Consider the following 23,816-nt stretch of genomic DNA (forward strand, 5'->3'; position numbering starts at 1 on the left):
TGACTCCCCCAGCCCACACCCCCTGGTCTTCTGGGCCTTGAGTCCTGAAGCAGACACCACTGGGCCTGTGCTTTCTGCCCTGCAGGAGGGTGACCCAGGGTGACCCATGCCTGTTCCCTGGGTGGGGACACCATAAGGTGTCGGGGTCCAGGAGAGCCTGGAGTGGAGCAGGTGCCTTGGGTGTTGCTGTGAGGGAGGACACAGAGCCACCAAACGTGGGCACCCAGCTGTCACATGTGGAGAGGACACGTAAGCCTGGCATCACATGCACTCAACTCAGGCTGTCACTCCACTTATGGGAGGTGCCCTCCACCACTCAGGCCCATGTCTAGGAAGCTCCCTAAGGCCCCTGCCTGGCCAGGACCCCAGCCCGTTGACATGGCCCTGCAGAAAAGTGGTCTTGTGCGGCACTGCCTGAGTCCAGCCATGGTCACCAAGCTCTAGAGCCCTTTCTCTATTTTGTGTTTCCAGAAACAGAACGATCATTCCACCCCAGAGCAGTCAGTGTGCTCATCTGTCTTGAAAATCACAGTGGCTTACTGACAGAAAAAAAAAGTTTTTTAAGCCTCAGAAAGGACTGGCAGGACAAATGCAAGGATTTGAGTGCAAAGTCCTTCACCCAAGGACATGCTGCCCAGATAGGCTGTGGGTCAGGACTGAAGGAGGGACGCAGAACTTTCAGACAGGTACCAGCTAGAGGAACCCACAGGACATGCCATGGGCCATGTGTCAGCGAAGCACTGAGTGCTCGTCTCACAGAGGGTACATGACAAAGTAAAGCAAGGCAACTAGAAGTCGAGTGGGAGCCAGCCTTTAGCCTCAGACTGCACAGTGCCCAGGTTACCAGGCAGTGAGTGCCAAGGTGTGATGTCCATTGGACTCTGCTGGATGATGGTGGTGTTACTTGGAAGAGGTGCCTACATTTCTGAAAGACTTAGAGTTTGGTGGGGCCAGGTGGTGGCATACCTGGATGAGTGCACATGTTACAGTACACAAGGACCTGGGTTCAAGCCCCAGGTCTCTACCTTCAGGGGGAAAGCTTCATAAGTGATGAAGTAGAGTTGCAGGTGTCTCTCTGTCTCTCTTGCTCTCTATCTACCCCTCCCCTCTCAATTTCTCGCTGAGTCAGGGCTCACTGGCTAGCACAGACGCCACAGTGGCTGAGAATCTATGCTGTCTCCACCCACAGACCTCACCCCACCATGTCTCTGTGGTTTCTGTGTCTCAGGGCAGGGCTGCTTTTGCTGACTACCACACTGAGCTGTAACTGTTGCCACAGATCTTGTTGAGAGTGCTGCTTTGTCATGGTGTCTGCTTTCAGCCTGTCTTAAGCAATTTTTAAAAAATTTATTCTGTATTTTATTTTTATCAGTATTTATTTAGAAAACCCTGTAGTTTATTTTTAAGATTTTATTTATTTATTAGTGAGAAAGGAATATTGAGAGAAAGAACCAGACATCACTGTGGTACATGTGCTGTTTCAGGGGATTGAATTCAGGACCTCATGCATTAGAGTACACTGCCCCCACCTCCCAGACCACTTTTACTATTTTTTAAATGTTTTTCTTTTATTAATTAATTAATTTATTAGAGGGAGAAATTGAGAGGGGATGGGAGGTAGAGAGAGACAGAGACACACCTGCAGCCCTGCTTTACCACTCGTGAAGCTTTCCCCCTGCAGGTGGAGGCCAGGGGCTTGAACCCATGTCCTTACGCACTGTGATGTGAGTGCTTAACCAGGTGTGCTACTGCATGGCCCCTATTATTTATTTTTTAATTTCTGCCAGGGTTATCTCTGGGGCCTGGTGGTGGCACTATGGATCTACCACTACTGGCAGCCATTTTTCCTTTTTATTATTATTATTTTTTCCTTTTTTTCTTCCTTCTTCTATTTTACTGGATAGGAACAGTGAAATTGAGGCGGGGGGAAGAATATAGATAGAAAGAGAGACCTGCAGACCTGCTTCACCACTTAGGAAGCTTCCCCCGTACAGGTGGGATCGAGGACTCCAACCCAGGTCAAGATAATGTGTGTACTCAATCCAGCCCCCTTAGCTGATCTTTTTATTGTTGTCACTGGACTTTCACTACTCCAGGCCCTTTTCAGATAGAAACAGGGACAGAGATACCACAGCACTGAAAAACTTCCCCCAGTGTCTGGAGGCTGGGTCAGCCTGAACCTGAATGTCTTATGGCTTTAAAATTATTTTTTAGCGGAGACCTCAGCACTGCTCCACCATCTGTGAGCTCCCCTAGTGTGTCCATTGGCACTCCCAGGTGGTGCCAGGTTATGTGCTCTACCCACTGAGCCACCCTCCAACATCACCCTAAACTGCTGATTAATCCACTTTTGAGGGTTGAGATCAGCACATGGAGGACGAGGAGGCCCTCAGTAAGACAGTGAGAGTTCTAGAGATCCTGGGGTGGTTATGGGTGGGAGGGGGGCACTCTCTCTGCAGGGCAGGGCGAGCTTGGACAGAGGCATGAGCCACGGAGCACTGAGCTGGCTGGGGGTAACCTCCTCAGCCTGGGGGTGTCCTGTCTGAGAGCTGGTGTGTGCAGGGGGCCCAGGCCCTGGGGAGCCTGGCTGACGCCACCTCCAGTCTCTTCCCCCAGCTGCATTCCTCCAGCGCCTGCAGAATGTGCCACTGCTGCAAGGAGCTATGTTCCTGCCTTGGAGCCAGGCCTTTTCAGTGGTGAGGAGGCGGCCTGAACCTGCTCTGACCAGGGCCTTGGAGCCTGTGTGGGAGCTTCAGGGTGGGGGCCTGGGCTGTGGACAGGGAGTTTGAGGGGTCCATGATGGGCTACCTCAGGGAACTGCCCTGTACCTGCTGCCCTCCTGCTGCATCCTCACCCTCAGCCACCTGGAAACGGAGATCCTTTCACTGAAGCATTTACCCAGCATCTCGGGAGGGGGTATACCAGATAAAGCTTTGGTGTCTGGGCATGAGGTCCTGAGTTCAGTCCCCAGCATTGCTTGTGCCAGAGTGATGCTCTGGCTCTCTCTCCCTTCTCTCTCATAAATAAATGTATCTTTAAAAGGGAAGGCCAGGCAGATAGTGAGGTGGCAGCCCACAGACTCAGTGTGTGAAGCCCAGATGGCGGTTATTTAACAACAACCATGGCAATAACCAGGGAAATAGTTCAGCTCGCAGAGCACAGGACTTGCATGCCAGCAGCTCTCAGTTCAATCCCTGATGCTGCTCTAGCTTCTTTCTCTTTCATATAAAGTATACTATCTCTGTCTGTCTGTCTCTATCTCTATCTCTGTCTGTCTCTGTCTATCTCTGTTTATCTCTGTCTCTGTCTCATTTGAAGTAAAATAAATCATTTAAAAAACAAGAGTTTCGACCTGCTTCCTCTTTATATGTCATTTTGCTTGAAGTCACGGTTTCTAAGAACCAGTGGATTATGTGAAGAGAACATTTACTATACTCTGGTTTCCTTTACTTTTCTTTTGCCCTCCTCCTTCTTTCTTCTTTTTTCTTCTTCCTTTCCAGGGCCCTGCTGAGCTCTGGTTGATGGTGGTACTGGGGATGGAACCTGGGACCTCAGAGCTTCAAGCAGGAGAGTCCTGTCTGTAACCATTATTCTGTTACATTGACCCATATTTTATCTTTTTTTTTTAAATCGTTGTGGTTATTATTATTGTTGTTATTAATGTTAATGTTGTTGGATAGGACAGAGAGAAATGGAGAGAGGAGTGGAAGACAGAGAGGGAGAGAGAAAAACAGCTGCAGACCTGCTTCACCACTTGTGAAGCAACCACCCTCCAGGTGGAGAGCCGGGGGCTTGAACTGGGATCCTTATGCTGGTCCTTGCACTTCACACCACATGTGCTTAACCTGCTGCACTACTGCCTGAGCCCTGCCCATATTTTATCTTAATGAGAGAGAAATAGAGAGAAAGATAGAGACCAGAACCCTGCTGAGCTCTGGCTGATGGTGGTGCTGGGGGTTGAACCTGGGACCTCTGAGCCTTAGGCAGGAGAGTCTTTTGCAGAACCATTAAGCTATTTCCCTTTCCTGACAAATTCTTTTTTTAAAAATTTATTTATTATCTTTATTTATTTATTGGATAGAGGCAGAAATCAAGGGGGAGGGGAGTGATAGGGAGAGAGACAGAGACACCTGCAGCCCTGCTTCACCACTTGCAAAGCTTTCCTCCTGCAGGTGGGGACTGGGGGCTCGAACCCAGGTCCTTAAGCATTGTAACATGTGTGCTCAACCAAGTGTGCCATCACCCATACCCCCCCACATAAATTCCTAATACCTACTCTCTGTGGGGTGACTTGACAGTAAGGAAGTGAAGCTAGAACAACAGTCAATTGTGTAGTTATATAACTATATGGAGAGAACTGGAGGTGACAGAACGAAATTTCCTTTGTCTTCTGCATATTTTCACCTCTTTTAAAAAAATTATCTTTATTTATTTATTGGATAGAGACAGCCAGAAATAGAGAGAGTAGGGGGAGGTAGGAAGAGAGACAGAGAGACACTTGCAGCCCTGTTTACCATTCGAAAAGCTTTCCCCCTGCAGGTGGGGACTGGGGGCTTGAACCCAGTTACTTGTGCATTGTAAAGTGTACTCAACCAGGTGCACCGCCACCCTGCCCCATATTTTCACCTCTTAAAATATGATCAGAAGGACTGGGTGGTGGCACACCTGGGTTCGAGCCCCTACTCCTCACCGGCACAAGTGGTGAGGCAGGTCTGCAGGTGCCTCTCTCTCCATTTCCCCCTTTCCTCTCAGTCTCTATCAATAAAGGGAAACAAAAAAACCACTGGGAATGGTGGTCTGTCTCCTCCCTCCATTGTCCGGCAGCGTCCACTATTCCCCGGTGAGAGGTACTGAATGGGTGGGACCCGGAGGTCTACGGTGGTGTCTGCTGGGCGCTTCCCCTTTTTTGGCCGTTTTCAGCCTTCTCGCCACTCCCCTGTGGTGTCCACTTGCCATTCTTTGGTTCGAGTCTGGGGCCACAGTCAGGGGCTGGGCCCTCGCAGCCTGCTCTAGGCGCCTTGTTGCTGCGGGGAAGCAGACGTGCCATGACCAGTGCACAGTGTGTCTTCCTGTCTGTCCAGGGGTTTGGCTGCACACATGAATGGGCCGGGAGCCCTAGGGTGTCCCCAGGGCCAGGGGAGCCAGCCTGGAAGACCTGAGCCAGCTCTCTGACCCTCAACATTCATCTGCCCCTAGCTTTGCAGTACACCCCGCCACCCTGGGGCTTTCATCCAGCATCCACTTACGCTCCGTGGTTGGCTCTGACCTTGGTCTTTGGCCAGTAGGCTCAGGCTGCCTCCTCCAATACCTTCTCTGGAATCTCCAAATGCTCCCAGGTCCATGGCTCTTAGTATCAGAGAGGCGGTTCCACTTCTTTCTTTCTTTTTCTTTTTTTACCAGAGCACTGTTCAGCTCTGGCCTATATTGGTGTGGGGAGGATTGAACTGGAGACTTTGGAGCCTCAGGCATGAGAGTCTGTTTGCATAACCGTTATGCTATCTACCCTCCACCCCACTTCTTGTTCATTTAATTCTTTTTTTTAATTGGATAGGACAGTGAGAAATCAAGAGGGAAGACAGAGAGGGGGGAGAGAAAGATAGACACCTGCAGACCTGCTCCACTGCTTGTGAAGTGACTCCCCTGTAGGTGGGAGTCGAGGGCTCAAACTGGGATCCTTGCACTTCATACTATGTGTGCTTAATCTGCTGCACCACCACCCAACCCCCATTTTAAATCTTTAGTAGAGGACATGAGTTGATAGCAGAGGCTTTCTTCTTCTTCTTCTTCTTTTTTTTTTTTACCAGAGCACTGTTCAGCTCTGGCTTATGGTGGTGCAGGGGGATTGAACCTGGGACTTTGGAACCTCAGGCATGAGAGTCTATTTGCATGACAATTATGCTATCTATCCCTGTCCTCTTCCTTTCTTTTACAGATGGGCTTAATTAATGGAGAGAGGGAGAAGGAGAGGGAGAAGGAGGGAGAGGGAGAGAGAGAGAGACACCAAAGCATCCCTCTGGAACATGTGATGTCAGAGATGCGGTCTGCATTTCTTGTGGGAGAGGCAAGGCAGAGGGCCCAAGCTCTGCTGGCCAGGTGGTAGGTGAGTGACCACAGGGGGCTCACAGGAGTTCATGGGGGCTCAGGGAGGTGAGTGTTTACTCCCCAGGTGCACAGCTCCTCATCTCCTAGCAGGTCCTGGGATGAGCTGAGTGTGTGAGGCAGGCTGGTTTCTGGGGACCCTTAAGCCCTTTTTTTTTTTCAATTTATTTCTTTATTGGGGAATTAATGTTTTACATTCAACAGTAAATACAATAGTTTGTACATGCATAACATTCCCCAGTTTCGCATTTAACAATACAACCCCCACTATGTCATCTATCGTCCTTCATGGACCTGTATTCTCCCCACTCACCCACCCCAGAGTCTTCTACTTTGGTGCAATATGCCAATCCCTTAAGCCCTTTCATGACGATCAGCTTTAGTCATTGTCTTCTGATGTCCGCAGCTGCATTCTGTAGTCTCGAACCAGATACAAGGGGAGATGTTGGTGGAATTCTGAGACTTCATTTTCTTTCTTTCTTTTTTTTTTTTTAAAGAGACAGAAATCAAGGGGGGATGGGGAGGTGTATATATATATATATATATATATATATATATATAGAGAGAGAGAGAGAGAGAGAGAGAAAGACACATGCAGATTTGCCTCACTGCTCATAAAGTTTCCCCATGCAGGTGTGGACTGGGGGCTTGAACCAGCGTTCTTGTGCACTCAGCCAGGTGTACCACCCATCTGTCAGTTATCCAGAGACTCCCATCTGCTGACTTTATGGTGCTTTTCCTCTGAATATCAACACACAGCCACCAGACTGTTCTTGGATCCTCTCTAAGAAGCTCCCTCATTCCTGGGGTTGGTGCAGGATGGTTGGATTAGCGAATGCTGTGTGTTTGGGGGGGGGGGCTCTTAGAATCCTGCTCTCCTGGACAGGGGAGACAACATGATGGTTCTGCAAAAGACTCTCCTAGCTGAGGCTCTGCCCAGCTCTGAGCCCAGCACCACCATCAGCCAGAGTGCCAGGCTCTTGTGGGGAGGCCTCTCTCGGGCACAGACTCTCTGGTGTGGCCACTCTGTTGTACACCAGACGCGGATGCCGGGGAAAATATGCTTTGAGGCAGCAGGAGCGAGTCAACTCAGTGTTTTTCTCAGTGTTTTTCTCAGGGTCTTTCTCAGTGTTCGTAGCTAGTGACGCAACAAGAGATCACCAGGGGAGTGTTTGATGAACAATCTGTTTATTGAACAGTAAAGCAGGGTTTTAAAGGGGTCTCAGGAGGAAGTAACATGTATATTCCTTATATGGTAGGGAGGCAGGGGGTCTAGAGGGGGTCAGGGCTTCTCTAGTGCGTGATCTAAGGAACCAGGAAATTGTTAGGGGTTGGGAAAAGGTCAGGGTTTGATCAGTGACTATTGAGCAAGGGTTTAATCAGTTGGAGGAGCGAGGAAATAGGGTTATCAATAGCCAGTAGACAGAAAGGGGTCTTGAGGGCAGAGAGATGGATCAGGTATGATCAAATGAATGGGGGAAGTAGGGAAGTGAAGAGGACTATCAGTTACTGTTTGACAGAGCAGAACAATGATATATAGATCACATGTGATCAAAGGAGGTGAACTTCTAGTCACCTCTGAGTAAGCAAACCATCTGGTTTGGGAACAAGGAAGTGGGCTCTGTGTCAGGGAGTACAGGGTCCTTGTGAGACAGAGAGACTGATGGGGGTTGGGTGGGCAGATTCTGGGGGTCATTTCCCTCCTTGCTTGATCCCTGTTAGAGAGACTTAATAGGGTGGTTGTGCCCTCAGGCACCCATCTTTCAATGGGAGGTCCCACACCAAGCTCAACTACATCCTCACAACTCCCTACACCAGAGCTGAGCCAGACTGGGGGGTGGGGGGGGTGATAATAATAATAACAACAACCAGCTCTCTCACCATGGTCTCCCAACAGGATTTCCACAGACAATTTCTGTGTTGAAATCAAGAAGCAGGGCAGCCATTCTCTCACTGAATTCAGACAGCTCTTACAGAACTCTCTGGACTGTATCTCCATCCCATTTGTGCTGCAAACAATACAGCCTCTGCACATTTTTCCTGGGGGTGGGGGGTGGGCACCTCTTGGCTCCTGAAAGCTGGTGCCTTGTCCTGGAGCCTTCCCCGAGGCCACGTGTCTGCTGCCCTGCTCAGGAGTGCCAGTTCCTGCAAGGTCAGCATGGTCAGTGACCTCATATCTTTTCTTTCCAGAGTCTATATTTCCTGTTTCACCTTTCAGCATACCAGATCCCCAGGCTGTGTCAGCCTTCAGGCCTTTATCCTCTCTGCCACACTTGCACCCACCCTTGTGTTCTCCCCTCAGGGGTTGGGGGCAGGTGAGACCACCCCATCATGGGGCTGGCTTCTCCTCTGCCCACTTCCAGCCTACATGCCCCACCCCGAGACCAGAACCAGGTGGTGGGGAAGCACAGCAAGGAGCAGAAACATGCAGATGAAGCGTCCTTCTGCTTTCATGTTCTTCTAGCTGCCTCTGGATTCTCCTGGTCCCGTGTGTGTGGTCACAGGCCCTCTTGGTGCTCTAACTGTATGGTATCATCCTGCTCACTGGGGCTGCGGGCGGGCCGGTAGTTGGCCAGAGAGGATGCTTGTCTCCTGCCTGATTTTATGCTTTGTTGCTTGGAATGCATGGCCCGTGATGGGCTGAGTCCAGTTTGAACTGTCAGCCCCTGCGCAGGAGCTTGGGGCTGTGAGTGAGGCAGGGCTGTCCCTGCTGGGAGTGAGGGTGGGGGGAATGGCTGGAGCCTGGGGCTCTGGATACCAGAGGACAGATGGAGGGCTCTCTTCTCAGCTTGCAGGCGTCCCAGCTTTCATGGTTGCATGCAAAATTCATAAGACCTCAAGTTTCCACAGGTCATAAACAAATTTGATTTACTATTTACTTTAAATGCTTATTTATTTATGTACTTACTGGATAGGGACAGCAATTGAGGGGGAAGGGAGGAGACAGAGAAAGAAAGAAAGACATGAAGCTTCCCTTTTGCAGGTGGGGAGTGAAAGCTCAGACCCAGCTCCTTGCACATGATAATGTGTGCTCTCAGCTGCCTGGTCCCCATCTGGAGACCTGTGGCTCAGTGGCCAGGCTCACCTTCCAGACATATCTGCTCCCTGATGGCCAGTTCTCCTTTGGGGAGTAGCCTGGTCCCCCCCACCCCCCAGCTGAGGCCTAGCTCCTGGTGACCTGTCTCAGTGCTATGACCCCACAGCCTATGGGAGTCCTCTACTGAGCAGACCGTGTTGAGTGCTGCCCTTGTCTTTAGCTGTAGGTTACAGTCGTCCTGTCTCTGTCCATTGGAGCTCCCCAAGGTTGACTATAATGCCTATATGTTTGGGGGGGTGTGAACCAGCACCAGGGCCCTCAGACTGGAGGCTCATCCCTGTCTGTCTCCCGTGGCCTGTGTCTCTGTCCCTCCATGGCCTGTGTCCCTGCTTTCCCTGTGACCTGTGTCCCTGCTCTCCCTGTGACCTGTGTTCTGTCCCTTGTGACCTGTGTCCCTGCTCTCCCTGTGACTTGTGTCCTCTCCCCTGTGACCTGTGGCCCTATTTGTCCCCCGTGACCTATGTCCCTGTCTGCCTCCTGTGGCTTTTGGTCTGTGTCCCTGCCCCCCATTCCGTGTCTTGGCTGCCTCTGTCCCTCCTCCATGTCTGCTTCTCAATAGCCAATGCTGCCCCCCCACACACATAGGGTGACATGCATCCCCTTGATACTGTCTTCTGACTCACTTCAGGGCCAGTCCCCCCCAACTATCCTCACTGTGAGAGGCCCCCAGAGGTGGCCTAGTAGGCAGAGCACTCACCATTCACTGTGCATGAGACTCTGGAGTCCAGCCCTGGCACCATCTGGGAGCATCATGGCAGCACTGGGGGAGCTCCAAGGATGGTGGGCCTGTGCTGTAGAGTCTTTCCTCTCTGTCTCCTTCCTTCTCTCTGTATCTAAATAAAAAACTTAAAGATTGGGCCTGGAGGCTGCCTGGCGGTCCAGAGCACAAGTGAAGCCCAGCACCGTTAACTGTTTTCTCCAGGGTGGAGATGGATGCTGGGCTCTGGGCGGGTCACCTTGCAGGCTACCCCAACCAGGCTGTGTGAGGAGGGGCCATGGGCAACCTGCTCTGAGTCCCAGTCCTGTCCAGTGCCCTCCCGGGCTCATGTCCTCCGCCATTCCCTGCAGGCCTTTGGCCAGTCCTTTTCCGTGCACCGGAAGGTGGCTGAGGATGGGGAGACACGCGAGGAGACGCTGCTGCAGGAGTCGGCGTCCAAGGAGGCCTACTATCTGGGAAAGATCCTGGCTGGCCAGAGTGAGCTCCGGCAGAGCCGCGCCGCCCTTGCCAACGCCCAGGCCGAGAATGAGCGGCTAGGGGCCTTGCTGCAGGACCTCAAGGAGGTGAGGGGGGAGGGAGCAGGACCTCAAGGAGGTGAGGGGGGTCCTGAAGGAGGTGAGTGCAAGGGATGGTGGTCAGGACCTCAAGGAAGTGAGGGGGGAAGTGGCAGGCCCTCAAGGAGGTGGAGGGTGGTCTCAAGGTGAGGAAGGGTGTCAGTGGAGGGGGGGGAGGCCTCAAGGAAGTGAGATGGAGCTGAAGGGCTGGGGGAGGAGACTGAAAGGGGTGAGTAGGGTGGCCTGAAGAGCCTGGAAAAGGTGAGTGTGGAGGTGGGGCTGAGAAGGTGTTTGGTGGGGGCCTGAAGGAGTTGAGTGGGGAGGATGGGACCTGCACGTGGATGGACCCACCTAGTGCAGGTACATGCCAGGCTGCCCCAAGCACCCAGCACCACGCGCCCCAAGTGCCCGTGTTCTTGAGTGTCTGAGGAGAGGCCCGTAGAGCCCACTGTGCATGCAGCACACGGGACTTGGCCACAGTCCCCTCCCTCCCTCTTCCAGGATGGCTCCTGCACACTCAGTGTTTCCAAGCTGGTGCACTTTTCAGCCTTTTATTTATTTAATTTCCCCCGTCTTGACCTCTTTTGCTAAAGAGCATGCTAGCCAGCAGGCCCAGCTTGATTGAGATTCCATGCAGGCACCTGATTCTCCCCCGGGACTGGGGGCTTAGTCTCTCCATCAAGGATGCCGGAATAGGCTGGCCTGGCGGAGCTGAAGGTTATGGGAGACTCACCCCAGTGGGGGAAGGGGAAGGGGAGAGACAGAGGGAGGGAGAGAAAGCAAGAGAGGGAGGAGGAGAAGCAGAGTTTAGGAGAGGGAAAGGGAGAGGGAGAGAGGCAGAGACAGGGAGAGGGAGAGGGAGAGGGAGAGGGACAGCCCCAAGGGAAGAGCCCTGAGTAAGTGGGTGAGAGCTGGGATCTCCATGCCTTCGTGAGTGAGGCTCCTTATCACCCCCTGGGCAGAGGGCATCTGTAGAACCTCAGGCTGATTTCTGCCAGGTGAGGAGGGCACCAGCTCCTCCCTGCAGTGCTGACAGCTTTCAGGGAAGCAGCCATCCCCTGGGGGCCTGGGGCAGCTCAGGACTTGCCTGCCACAGCCCATTAGTGCTCTTGTCTCTCTTGAAAATAAGATGACAAGGGTTCAAGCCTCTGTGGGTCTGCAGGTGTCTCTCTCTCTCTCTCTCTATCTCTATCTCTCTCTCTCTGTCCCCCCTCACCCCCTCTCAATTTCTTTCTTTCCTTCCTTCCTTCCACCCTTCCTTTCTCTCTCTCTTTCTTTCATTGCTACAGGGGTTGTCACTGGGACTCGGTGCTGCTCCCTGCAGCCATTCTCTTCTTTTCTCATCTTTTTTTTTTTTTTTTTTTTTTTATTATTAAGTAGGACAGAGAGAAATTGAGAGAGGATGGGGAGATAAAGAGAGGGAGAGAAAGATACTCACCTGCAGACCTCCATCACTGCTTGTTAAGCAGATTCCCTGCAGATGGAGAGTAGGGGTCTGAGCCCATCCTTGTACTTGGTAATAAGTGCATTTAACCAGGTACACCACTGCCTGGCTCCTCCCCTCTCACTTTCTTTCTGTATCTATCCAGTAAAGGAAAAGGGGGACTGCCTGGCTCCTCCCCTCTCACTTTCTTTCTGTATCTATCCAGTAAAGGAAAAGGGGGAAATTGGCTGCCAGCAGCAGTGGGTTTGCCATGCAGACCTTTTAGCAATTTTTAAAAATGTATTTATTATTTTACTCTTTTTTAAAAAAAAAGATTTTATTTATTTATTTATTAATGAGAAACATAGGAGGAGAGAGAAAGAACCAGGCATCACTCTGGTACATGTGCTGATGGGGATTGAATTCAGGACCTCATGCTTGAGGGTCTGATGCTTTTATCCACTGTGCCACCTCCAGGACCACTTATTTTACTCATTATTGCCACCAGGATTATTTGCTGGGGCTTGGTGCCTGCACAATGAGCCCACTGCTCCTGCCAGCAATTTTCCTTCTCTCTCTCGTTCTTTCTCTTCTTTATTTTTCGCTTTCTTTTTAAAAAACATTTATAGTCTTTATTTATTCCCTTTTGTTGCCCTTGTTTTATTGTTGTAGTTATTATTGTTGTTATTGATGTCATTGTTGGATAGGACAGAGAGAAATCGAGAGTGGAGAAGAAGACAGAGCGGGGGAGAGAAAGATAGACACCTGCAGACCTGCTTCACCACCTGTGAAGTGACTCCCCTGTAGGTTAGGAGCTGGGGGCTCAAACCAGGACCCTTACACTGGTCCTTGCGCTTTGCACCACGTGCGCTTAACCTGCTGTGCTATTGCCCGACTCCCTCTTTTTTTTAAAATATTTATTTATTCCCTTTTGTTGCCCTTCTTTTATTGTTGTAGTTATTATTATTATTGTCGTCATTGTTAGATGGGAGAGAGGAGGGGAAGACAGAGAGGGGGTGAGAAAGATAGACACCTGCAAACCTGCTTCACCACCTGTGAAACAGCGCCCCGTAGGTGGGGAGCTAGGGGCTTGAACCAGCATCCTTACACCAGTCTTTGCGCTTCGCGCCACATGCACTTAACCCGCAGTGCTACCACCCAACTCCCTCTTTTTCTCTCTTTCAACAGGATAGAGAAAAATTGAGAAGAAAAGGGAGATAGAGATAGAGAGACTGACACCTGTAGCCCTGCTTCACCACTTGTGAAGCTTCCCCCCTGCAGGTGGTAAGCAGGGGCTTGAACCTGGGTCTGTGGGCATGGTGACATATCTGCTCAGCCTGGTGCCCCACAATCCAGCCCCCTCAGCAGAGGTTTCTCAGACCATTGTCTTTCTGTCCACCCGAGTGTCCCCCAGGGAGCCGGGGTGTAGTGAGCCCTGGGAGAGAAGAGCAGAGGCTGATGAGGGCCTGCCCGCCCTCCGCCTGTGGAGTGATCAGTGCAGTGGTTGAGTGAGAGATGTTTTTAGCCTGAAACTGTCCAGTGTTTTACTAATTTCTACCAGGCTGCAGTTTCCATTAGTCGTTCTTCTTAAGGAAAGCACTGGTGTTGCCATTTCCCCCAGTCTAGGCGTTGTTTCTGTACATTAAAAAAAAAATGTTTATTTATTTATTGGATAGAGACAGCCAGAAATCGAGAGGGGAGGGAGGAAATAGAGAAGGAGAGAGACAGAGAGACACCTGCAGCCCTGCTTCACCACTTGCAAAGCTTTCCCCTTGCAGGTGGCGACTGGGGGCTCAAATTCAGGTCCTTGCATGCTGAAATGTGCACTCAACCAGGTGCGCCATTGCCAGGCCCCCAGTTTCTGTTCATTTTCATGGCACTGCTTGACATCATTCCCAGCTCTGGGCAGCTGTGCCTCCAGGACTGTGGGCTGCCTGTCCCCTGGCAGAGTAGCTGTGCTGTGGTTCTCCCAAGGTCACAGAGATAAAGAGATAAAGCTTATATGGGGCTGGGGAGATAGCATAGTGGTTCTGCAAAGAGACTCTCCTGTCTGAGGCTCTGAGGTCCCAGGTTCAATCCCCAGCACCACCATCATCCAGGGCTGAGCAGGGCTCTGGGGGAAAACAAAAAAATAAATAAGAAGGCATTGAGAGTGTCCCCATGGGGACAGGTGCAGGGATTCTGGGGGAGTACCCCTGTCCTCACCAGATGCTGAGGTGCAGGCCCCTCCCACCCTACAGAGCAGTGAGATGGCAGAGCTGCAGAGGACCCGCATGAAGGATGAGATCCGAGAGTACAAGTTCCGGGAGGCGCGGCTGCTGCAGGACTACACGGAGCTGGAGGAGGAGAACATCACGCTGCAGAAGCTTGTGTCCACTCTCAAGCAGAACCAGGTATGTGCCCCCACCTCCCTCCTACCCTACAGTGTGCTCTGGGGCATTCAGCAGCCCTAACAAAGGCTCTCATCATAGGACGGGGGTGGGAGTCTGCACCCCTGAAACCTGCTCATGTATCACCAGGTGGGGGATCTGCACCCCTGAAACCACTTCACTTGTTACCTGGGGGTAGGGGGGTCTGTACCCTTGCAGTCAGGCTACCCGGTACCACTCTTCCTCCCTTGTGAATTGCTTTCAAATCATACCATGGATGGGACTGGGAAGTATAAATCCGTAGAACTAGATTTTGGGGCCAGGCAGTGCTGCACCCAGTAGGCACACGTCATACAGTGTCTGGGCTGTAGTGTGAGGGACACAGTGTGAGCTGTCTGTGCCCCATGTGTGATGGCGTGTCATAGTGTGTGTGCCACCATAACACAGCGTCCTTATAGCCATTCTGGGTTTAGTTTCAGGTTTTCTGTTCTTGTTGACCCTTTTTCCTGTTCATTTCTCTTTGTTACTTTATGTGGATGGTTTCCTATAATGATATTGCCTAGTGTATCTGTTTCCTGTTTGTCTTTGTGCTATATTTTGTTTTGTGGTTACCATGAGTATTGCATCTACCTTACAATATCTACAAGAGTCTTTTTAAAAAAATATTTATTTATTTGTTTATTCCCTTTTGTTGTCTTTGTTTTTTTATTTTTTTATTTTATTTTTGTAGTTATTATCGTTGTTGGATAGGACAGAGAGAAATGGAGACAGATGGGGAAGACAGAGAGGGGGAGAGAAAGATAGGCACCTGCAGACCTGCTTCACTGCTTGTGAAGCAAACCCCCCCCCCCCCGCAGGCAGGGAGCCGGGGGCTCGAACCCGGATCCTTACGCCAGTCCTTGCACTTTGCGCCACCTGCACTTAGCCCACTGCACTACCACCCAACTCCCACAAAGTTTTTTTAAAGTTTACGTTGGTTCACCAACATTGGGCTATGTTTATGTTGCTCTGTCTGTTTTGCTCTCCCCTTTTCTGTGTCTGTTTTTCCCCATTTGTAGTTGGGGCCATTGTTCTGTTGTGCTACTGGTCACCTCATTGACATTTGGGATTCCTTTGCTTCTTGTCATGTGGGACTCCTCTCAGGAATTCTTGCAGGGCAGGGTTGGTAGGTGAATTCTTTCAGTTTCTAAATGTTTGAAAAGATCTTTACTTCTCACTCATATTTGAAGGGTAACTTAGCAGGATACAGTATTGGGGGCTGTAAATCATTATCTTTTAATACTTTGTGGTTTGTGTTTTTCTCTACCACCACAGTTTTTTTGTTTTGTTTTGTTTTTCTGCCACCATAGTTATCTCTGTGACTCAGTGCCAGCACTTACACGATTCACTACTCCCAGCAGCCATTTTTTTCCTTTTTAAAACATATTTTTTATTGGACAAGACAGAGGGAAATTGAGAGGGGAGGGTGAGATAGAGAGAGAGAGAAACAGAGAGAGAAAAAATAGACACCTGTGGCCCTGCTTCACTACTCATGAAGTGTACCCCACTGAGGGGGGGAGCAGGGGCTCAAACCTGGATCCTTGAGCACATCGATCCTCTGAACCTGCCATTTGTCCTGTGGTCTAGCTCACGGTGACCTGCGTTTCCCGCCCACCCTGTCTGCCTGAGGCCGCCTGCCTTGCCCCTCCTATCGGGTGTCATCTGCCCCTGGGTGCCCCCGCCGCTGCCCGTGGCCCCTGTCTCCCCAGGTGGAGTACGAGGGCCTGAAGCACGAGATCAAGCGCCTGGAGGAGGACGCGGCCCTGCTGCACAGCCAGCTGGAGGACGCGCTGCGGCTGAAGGAGATCGCAGAGCACCAGCTGGAGGAGGCATTGGAGACGCTCAAGAACGAGCGTGAGCAGAAGCTGAGCCTGCGCAAGGAGCTGGCGCACTACACAGCCCTGGGCGAGGGCCACCTCAGCATGGCGGTGGACGGGCTCCGCTTCCCCGATGACGGGCCCGAGCCCAACAACGACGACAAGGTCAATGGCCACCTGCATGGGCCACTGGCCAAGCTGGGCAATGACTTCCGCGGCCCAGGGCTGCGCAAGGGCGACGGTCTGCACCCTGTGTCCGACCTGTTCAGTGAGCTCAACATCTCTGAGATCCAGAAGCTCAAGCAGCAGCTTGTGCAGGTGGGTGGCGGGCAGGGGCCACAGGGGCCGGGGGTGGACTGCAGGTGGGCAGGTGAGCCAGAGGCCTCAGGTGGGGAGCTGGGCCTGGGGTGGCAGGTAGGCAGGTGGGCAGCTAGGTCTAGGGGTGGTAGATGGGCATGTGTGCTAGGGGCTGCAGGTGGGCAGGTGGCCAGATAAATAAGTTGGCCCAGAGGCCAGAGTGAGATGAGGGCCACAGCTGGGCAGGTGGGCTGGGTGCCACAGGTGGGCAACTGGGCAGGTGGGCCTGGGAGTGGTATGTGGGCAGCTGGACAGTGTGTCCAGGGGGCAGTGGGTCCCTGAGCCCCCGTGCCCAGCTGCTATGCAGGCAGTGCTCCCCCACTGGCACCGTGTCCTGGTCCTTAGAGGCTGGAGAGGTGCAGAACCAAGTTACCTTCACATGTTCTCAGTCTTTTTTATTTCTTCTTTTTCTTTTAGAAAGTATTTTTTAAAGTTTTATTTTATATTTATTTATTTTCCCTTTTGTTGCCCTTGTTGTTTTTTTATTGTTGTAGTTATTATTGATGTTGTTGTTGTTGGATAGGACAGAGAGAAATGGAGAGAGGAGGGGAAGAAAGAGAAGGGGAAAGAAAGATAGACTATGGGATCTTTACACTGGTCCTTGTGCTTCACGCTACGTGTGCTAAACCCAACCTCATCTGTTTGTTTCTCAAACTAATCTAGAAGCTCATATTTACTTATATTAGTGATTTATTTTTTTTATCTATGTATTGGATAGAGATAGCCAGAAATTGAGAGGAAGGGGGAGACAGAGAGGGAGAGAGATAGACTCCTGCAGCCCTGCTCCACCACTTGTGAAGCTTTCCTCCTGTAGATGGGGGGCTGGGGGCTTGAACCCTGATCCTTGCAAATTATAACATAGCACTTAACTAGGTGCGCCACTGCCCAGACCATGATGTATTTATTTATTTATTTTTAAAAATTTTACTTATTTATTTATGAGGAAGAGAAGAGGAGAGGAGAGAAAGAACCAGACATCACTCTGATCCATGCACTGCCAAGAATTGAACTCAGAATCTTATGATTAAGAGTCCAGTGCTTTATCCACTGAGGCACCTCCCAGACCACAAAATATTTTATATATTTATTATTGGATAGAGACAGAGAAAAATTAAGAGGGAAGGGGAAAATAGAGAGGGAGAGAGAAACCTATAGCCCTGCTTCACCACTCATGAGGTTTTCTCCTGCAAGTGGGAACCGCGGGCTTGAACCCGAGTCCTTATGCACTGTAATGTGTGCATTCAACTGGGTGTACCACCACCCGACCCCCATGATTTATTTTTTTAAATAGTTTATTTATTTATTTATTAATGAGAGGGATAGGAGGAGAAAAAGAGAACCAGACATCATTGTGGTACATGTGCTGCTGGGGGTTGAACTCAGAACCTCTTGCTTGAGAGCCTAGTGTTTTATCCACTGCACCACCTCCTGGACCACTAGTTATTTTATTTTATTTTTCCTTTATGGAGGGATTAATGATTTATAGTTGACAGTAAAATACAGTAGTTTGTACTTGTGTAACATTTCTCAGCTTTCCCCATTAACACTCTGCCCCCCCCCCCCAATCTAGGTCCTCTTCTGCCATCATGCACCAGCAGGACCTTTACTTTGATGCAACACACAAACTTTTTTTTATTTTTAATCACCACCAGGGTGATTGCTGAGGCTCAGTGCCAGCACTACAGATCCACTGCTCCTGGTGGTCTTTTTTTTTCCTTTCTATTTTTATTTGACAGGACAGAGAGATATTGAGAGAGGTCGGGGAAGTAGGGAGAGAGACAGAGACACTTGCAGCCCTGTTTCACCACTTGTGAAGTGCCCCCCCCCTGAAGGCCTTGGGGCAGGGTGGGGGCTCAAACCCAAATCCTTGAACACAGTAATGTGTGTGTGTGTGTGTGTGTGTGTGCGCGCGAACGCGCGCTCAACCAGGTGCACCACTGGTGGCCCCTTTTATTAGTGATTGAATATAGATTCACAAGATGATAATAGCAGAAAGTCTCTGGTGGGGGGCCAGGTGGTGGCTCACCTGGTTATGCACACACATTACAGTGTGCAAGGTCCTGGGTTCAAGCCCCCAGTCCCCACCTGCAGCTGAAAGCTTCATGAGTGGTGAAGCAGGGCTGCAGGTGTTTCTCTGTCTCTCCCCTTCTCTACCTCCCTCTCCTCTCCATTTTTCTGTATCAAATAAATAAAAAAATAATAATAATAATAAAAGAAAGTCTCTGGTGTTCATGGTGTGTCCCTTGGGAAGTGGACGCCTTAGGCCTGAGGCCCGACTAGACAGGAGGAGCTGGTGGGGAGGGGGGCTGTGGTGACCGGTGTGTCCCCGTAGGTGGAGCGAGAGAAGGCCTCGCTGCTGGCCAGCCTACAGGAATCGCAGACGCAGCTGGAGCACACCAAGGGCGCACTGACGGAGCAGCACCAGCGGGTGCACCGGCTCACGGAGCACGTCAATGCCATGCGTGGCCTGCAGCCTGGAGAGCACGGCCCCGAGCCGGGAGAGGCCCACGACTACGAGGTGGACATCCATGGTATGGAGATCCTGGAGTGCAAGTACCGTGTGGCCGTGACGGAAGTGATTGACCTTAAGGCCGAGGTGAAGGCCCTGAAGGAGAAGTACAACCAGGCGGTGGAGAGCCGGGAGGAGGAGCGTGGCCAGTACGAGAGCCGCTTGCAGTGCTGTGGGGAGCAGCTAGGCAGCCTGGAGCGCAGTGCGCGAGAGAGCGGGGAGCGGGCGGCCGGGCTGGAGCGGGAGCTGCAGCGGGTGGCCGGGCTGGCCAGCGAGAGCAATGGCACACTTAGCGCCGCCCAGGACGAGCTGGTGACCTTCAGCGAGGAGCTGGCGCAGCTCTACCACCACGTGTGCCTGTGCAACAACGAGACGCCTAACCGGGTGATGCTGGACTACTACCGCCAGAGTCGTGGCCTCAAGGGCCCCGATGACCCCCGTGGCCTGCTATCCCCCCGCCTGGCCCGGCGCGGCACCGCCTCCCCACCCGTGGACGCCAGGACCTTGGTCCCCGAGCCTCCCTCTGAGCGCCCTGCCGGCCAGGACCCGGAGCCCAGCCCTGCCAAGACGCCCACGGTGTCCCCGGTCATCACCGCCCCGCCTTCCTCGCCGGTGCTGGACGGCAGCGACCTGCGCAAGGAGCCCATGAACATCTACAACCTGAACGCCATCATCCGGGACCAGATCAGGCACCTGCAGAAGGCGGTGGACCGGTCCTTGCAGCTGTCGCGTCAGCGGGCAGCCGCCCGGGAGCTGGCCCCTGCTCTGGACAAGGACAAGGAGGGCCTGTTGGAGGAGATCCTCAAGCTCAAGGCTCTGCTCAGCACCAAACGCGAGCAGATCGCCACGCTGCGCGCAGTGCTCAAGGCCAACAAGCAGGTGAGCAGGGCCAGCATCCTGGTCAGTGGGGCTGGACATGCTTCCCGGGAGCCCTCAGTCTCCCTTTCTCCTCCCACCATCCCTCTTCCCTCAACCTCCTCCTCTGCCAGGCCCACAAGCTTCCAATTTTCACTGCCCCTTTTCTATTTATTTATTTATTTTAACTTTTAAAAAATATTTTATTTATTTATTCCCTTTTGTTGCCCTTGTTGTTTTATTGTTGTGGCTATTATTGTAGTTGTCATTGTTGGATAGGACAGAGAGAAATGGAGAGAGGAGGGGAAGACAGAGAGGAGGAGAGAAAGATAGACACCTGCAGACCTGCTTCACCGCCTGTGAAGCGACTCCCCTGCAGGTGGGGAGCCAGGGTTCGAACCGGGATCCTTATGCCGGTCCTTGTGCTTTGCGCCACCTGCGCTTAACCTGCTGCGCTACAGCCCAACTCCCTATTTATTTATTTTTGTTAACATTTATTTATTTTGTTTGACAGGACAGAGAATTTGAGAAAGAAGTGGGGTAGAGAGGGAGAGAGACAAAGAGCCCTACTTCACTATTGCAAACCTTTTCCCCTGCAAGTGAGGTCTGGGGGCTCAAACTCAGGTCCTTGCACACTCTGTGCTCAATCAGGTACACCACCACCTGGCCCCTATTTATTTTTTTCATTGCCACCCAGGCTATTCGATGCTGGCACAATTGATCCACTGCTCCCAGTGGCCGTCTTTCTTTTTTTTTTTTTTTTTTAATTTTTTATTTAAGAAAGGATTAGTGAACAAAAACATAAGGTAGGAGGGGTACAACTCCACACAATTCCCATCACCCAATCTCTATAACCCACCCCCTCCCATGATAGCTTTCCCATTCTCTAGCCCTCTGGGAGCATGGACCCAGGGTCATTGAGGGTTGCAGAAGGTAGAAGGTCTGGCTTCTGTAATTGCTTCCCCGCTGAACATGGGCGTTGACTGGTCGGTGCATACTCCCAGTCTGCCTCTCTATTTCCCTAGTAGGGTGGGTCTCTGGGGAAGCTGAGCTCCAGGACACATTGGTGGGGTCTTCAATCCAGGGAAGCCTGGCCAGCATCCTGGTGGCATCTGGAACCGTTTCCAGAAGATGTGATCAGAGCTCACGCCGCTAGCGGCTTCTCAGTCCGCCATCTTCCGGGAACCCCCCAGTGGCCATCTTTCTTTCTTTCTTTTTTCTCTTTTCCTATTTAGTTTGAGAGGGAAGAGGAAGGTAAAGAGAGAAAGAGAGACACCTGAAGCCCTGCTTTATTACTCATGAAGCTTCCTCCCTGCAGGTGGGGAGCGAGTGCTCAAACCTGAGACCTTGCACCCATACGGTAATGTGTGCACTCAATCAGGTGCTCCACTGTCTGGCCCCCTATTTTAAATTTTTTATTAGTGATTTAATCCTGATTTACAAGATGATAAGATAATAGGGGTATAGTTCCACACCACTCCCACCATCAAAGTTCTGTCCCTCCACCCACCCCAACCACCAAAATTCTCCTAAGGTCATAGTTATGAGTCAACTTTATATACATGCATATGTATTCTTTTACTTTAAAAATATATATTTATTTATTCCCTTTTGTTGCCTTTGTTGTCTTTTTTTATTGTTGTAGTTATTGTTGTTATTGATGTCATTGTTGTTGGATAGGACAAAGAGAAATGGAGAGAGGAGGGGAAGACAGAGAGGGAGAGAGAAAGACACCTGCAGACCTGCTTCACCACCTGTAAAGTGATTCCCCTGCAGGTGGGGAGCCGGCGGCTCGAACGGGGATTCTTACACTGGCCCTTGTGCTTTGCGCCACCTGCGCTACCATCCAACTCCCTCTTTTTCTTTTTTCAAGTTCATATGCTTCAGTTCTCTGTATTCCACTTCTGACTGAAATCATTCCATAGTTGTCCTTCCTTTTTCCTCTTCCCTCTGAGATAATAGAAACAACACCTGACTTCCTCAGGTGTTCTCCAGAATCTCTTCCCTCTCAGTGATGGTGCAGAAACAAAGGTTCCTGGTAACAAACGTTCTGGGTTTTGATGGAATTGAGGTTCAGAGTCCTCTGGTCATCTTCCCCCTATCTCTTCTCCCTCTCTGGGGGCATGGACCAAAATCCTTTATGGGGTGCAGAAGGTGGGAGGTCTGGCTTCTGTAATTGCTTCTCCACTGGACATGGGTGTTGGTAGGTGGGTCCACACCAGCAGCCTGTTTCTGTCTTTCCCTAGTAGGACAGGGCTTCAGGGAGGGGAGGTTCCAGGACACATTGGTGAGGCCATCTGCCCAAGGAAGTCAGGATGGAATCATAGTAGCATCTGTGACTTGGGTTGTAGGATTTCTTGGAGGTAAAATAGGCAAATGTTTCAAAAGCCTCTCCTTTGTATAACCCTAATGAGTCTTCACCTAAGTCTTCCAGAAGGGACAGGAGTTGGGGAAATAGACCCAGAATCCCTTTCATCTCCTACCTGCTGCCTCTCAAGGATCCTGGAACAGCCTCAGACATAAACACCACCTTTTCGCAGAACCATTATGCTGTCTCTGTGGCCATTAAAAGAAAAAAACAGCACGTGGTGCAAAGACTGAGGACTGGTGGAAGGATCCCGGTTTGAGCCCCCGGCTCCCCACCTGCTGGGGAGTTGCTTCACAGGCGGTGAAGAAGGTCTGCGGATGTCTGTCTTTCTCTCCCCATCTCTGCCCTCCCCCCCTTCTCCATTTCTCTCTGTCCTGTCCAACAACAACATCAACAATAAAACAACAAGGGCAACAAAAGGAAATAAATATTAAAAAAAAAAAAGAAAAGAAAAAAACAAAGGAAAAGGCCACCAGGAAAGGTGCCAGCACCAAGCCCCATTGATAACCCTGGTTTAAAAGAAAAGAAACAAAACAACATAAAAAAAAAACCGTGCAGCAAAGGGGGGTTTTGCAGAGCATCCTGCAGACAGGAGCTGCAGTCAGAAGGCATTGGGGCCTGAGGTCTGCACTGGAGGATCTCCAGCTTTTCCTGCCCTTTCATCTGCTTGCTTGCTGCTGGTCTGCTCATGCACTCTTGCTCATGCTCATGCTGCTCATGCTCATGCTCATGCTGTTGGTCTGCTCATGCGCTCTCTCCTGTTCTCCTTTGAAGAGAGTGATGATGGGTGTCCTTGGTGTGCTGCATGGCTAGATTACACAGGGCAGAGATGGGACATGGGAATCAGGGGTCAGAACCTGCCTGAAAGTCTGTGTGGGTCTGACATGGGGCCCCTAGGCCTCCTGCCTTGTGTGACCAACAGGCTGTCTCCACCCCCCCCCCACCTCCCCACCCCCCCCCGTGAGGTGTGGACAGAGCCGCTGAGGCCATGTGCCTTCCATGGGAGCTCAGAAGTGCCTTCTATTGCATTTGTGATGGGCTTTCTCACTGCAGCGGCACCTGGTGTTACCACCCTCTGGAGAGCTGAGACTGACGGCCTATGAACACTGTCTTCATCTGCTTTCCACACATGTGGGTGACCTGCACCAGGCAGTCACTAGCCCCTCAGGCCACAGATGCAAGTGCCTACTGGTCAGCACTCTGCACCTCTAGCTTCGATCTATACTGGCAGCTCCCAGCTCAAAGCACTGCTCTCCACTGTAGGTGCACATGAATCCCTGTCTCAGCTTCATTCATTTCCCCTCCAGGCAGATTGTGGAGAATTAAGCTTGCTTACAACTCTTTGTTCTGAAAAGGTCACGGGCAGAGACTCAGCGTGTCATAGGCCCCTGGCTGGCTCTTCCCCCGAATCCTGTGGATTATACTTGGCCTTGTTACTGAAAGGCAGGACTGGTGCTTGTGGCTCAGAGGGCTGGCTGACTGGGAGGTGAGGGCTGGTGTCAGAGAGGTGAGGTGACTGCAGGTGCTGGTGGGTCCTGAGAAGATGGCAGCCTCCAGCCGCTAGTGGGTCAGGGTGGAGGAGGTCTAGTCATGCTGTCCCCTGGCTCAACG

At 51.3% G+C, this 23,816-nt stretch overlaps 1 protein-coding gene across 5 annotated transcripts in view; it reads left to right on the top strand.

Annotated features, from left to right (window-relative positions):
• Nucleotides 1–23,816, top strand: part of BICD1 (BICD cargo adaptor 1) — a 65,257-nt gene that overhangs the window by 19,293 nt on the left and 22,148 nt on the right. For all 5 annotated transcript variants that reach the window (XR_009550722.1, XM_060194624.1, XM_060194625.1 and 2 more), the window contains exons 2-5: nucleotides 10,265–10,477; nucleotides 14,132–14,284; nucleotides 16,009–16,434; nucleotides 18,806–19,861. Coding sequence is in view for 4 of the 5 variants with exons in the window: in XM_060194624.1 (XP_060050607.1) it covers nucleotides 10,265–10,477; nucleotides 14,132–14,284; nucleotides 16,009–16,434; nucleotides 18,806–19,861 (1,848 nt within the window). In the remaining variant the exon portion in view is untranslated. The remainder of the gene's footprint in view (nucleotides 1–10,264; nucleotides 10,478–14,131; nucleotides 14,285–16,008; nucleotides 16,435–18,805; nucleotides 19,862–23,816) is intronic.

This window comes from Erinaceus europaeus, chromosome 7, assembly GCF_950295315.1.
Source record: "Erinaceus europaeus chromosome 7, mEriEur2.1, whole genome shotgun sequence".
NCBI lineage: Eukaryota > Metazoa > Chordata > Mammalia > Eulipotyphla > Erinaceidae > Erinaceus > Erinaceus europaeus.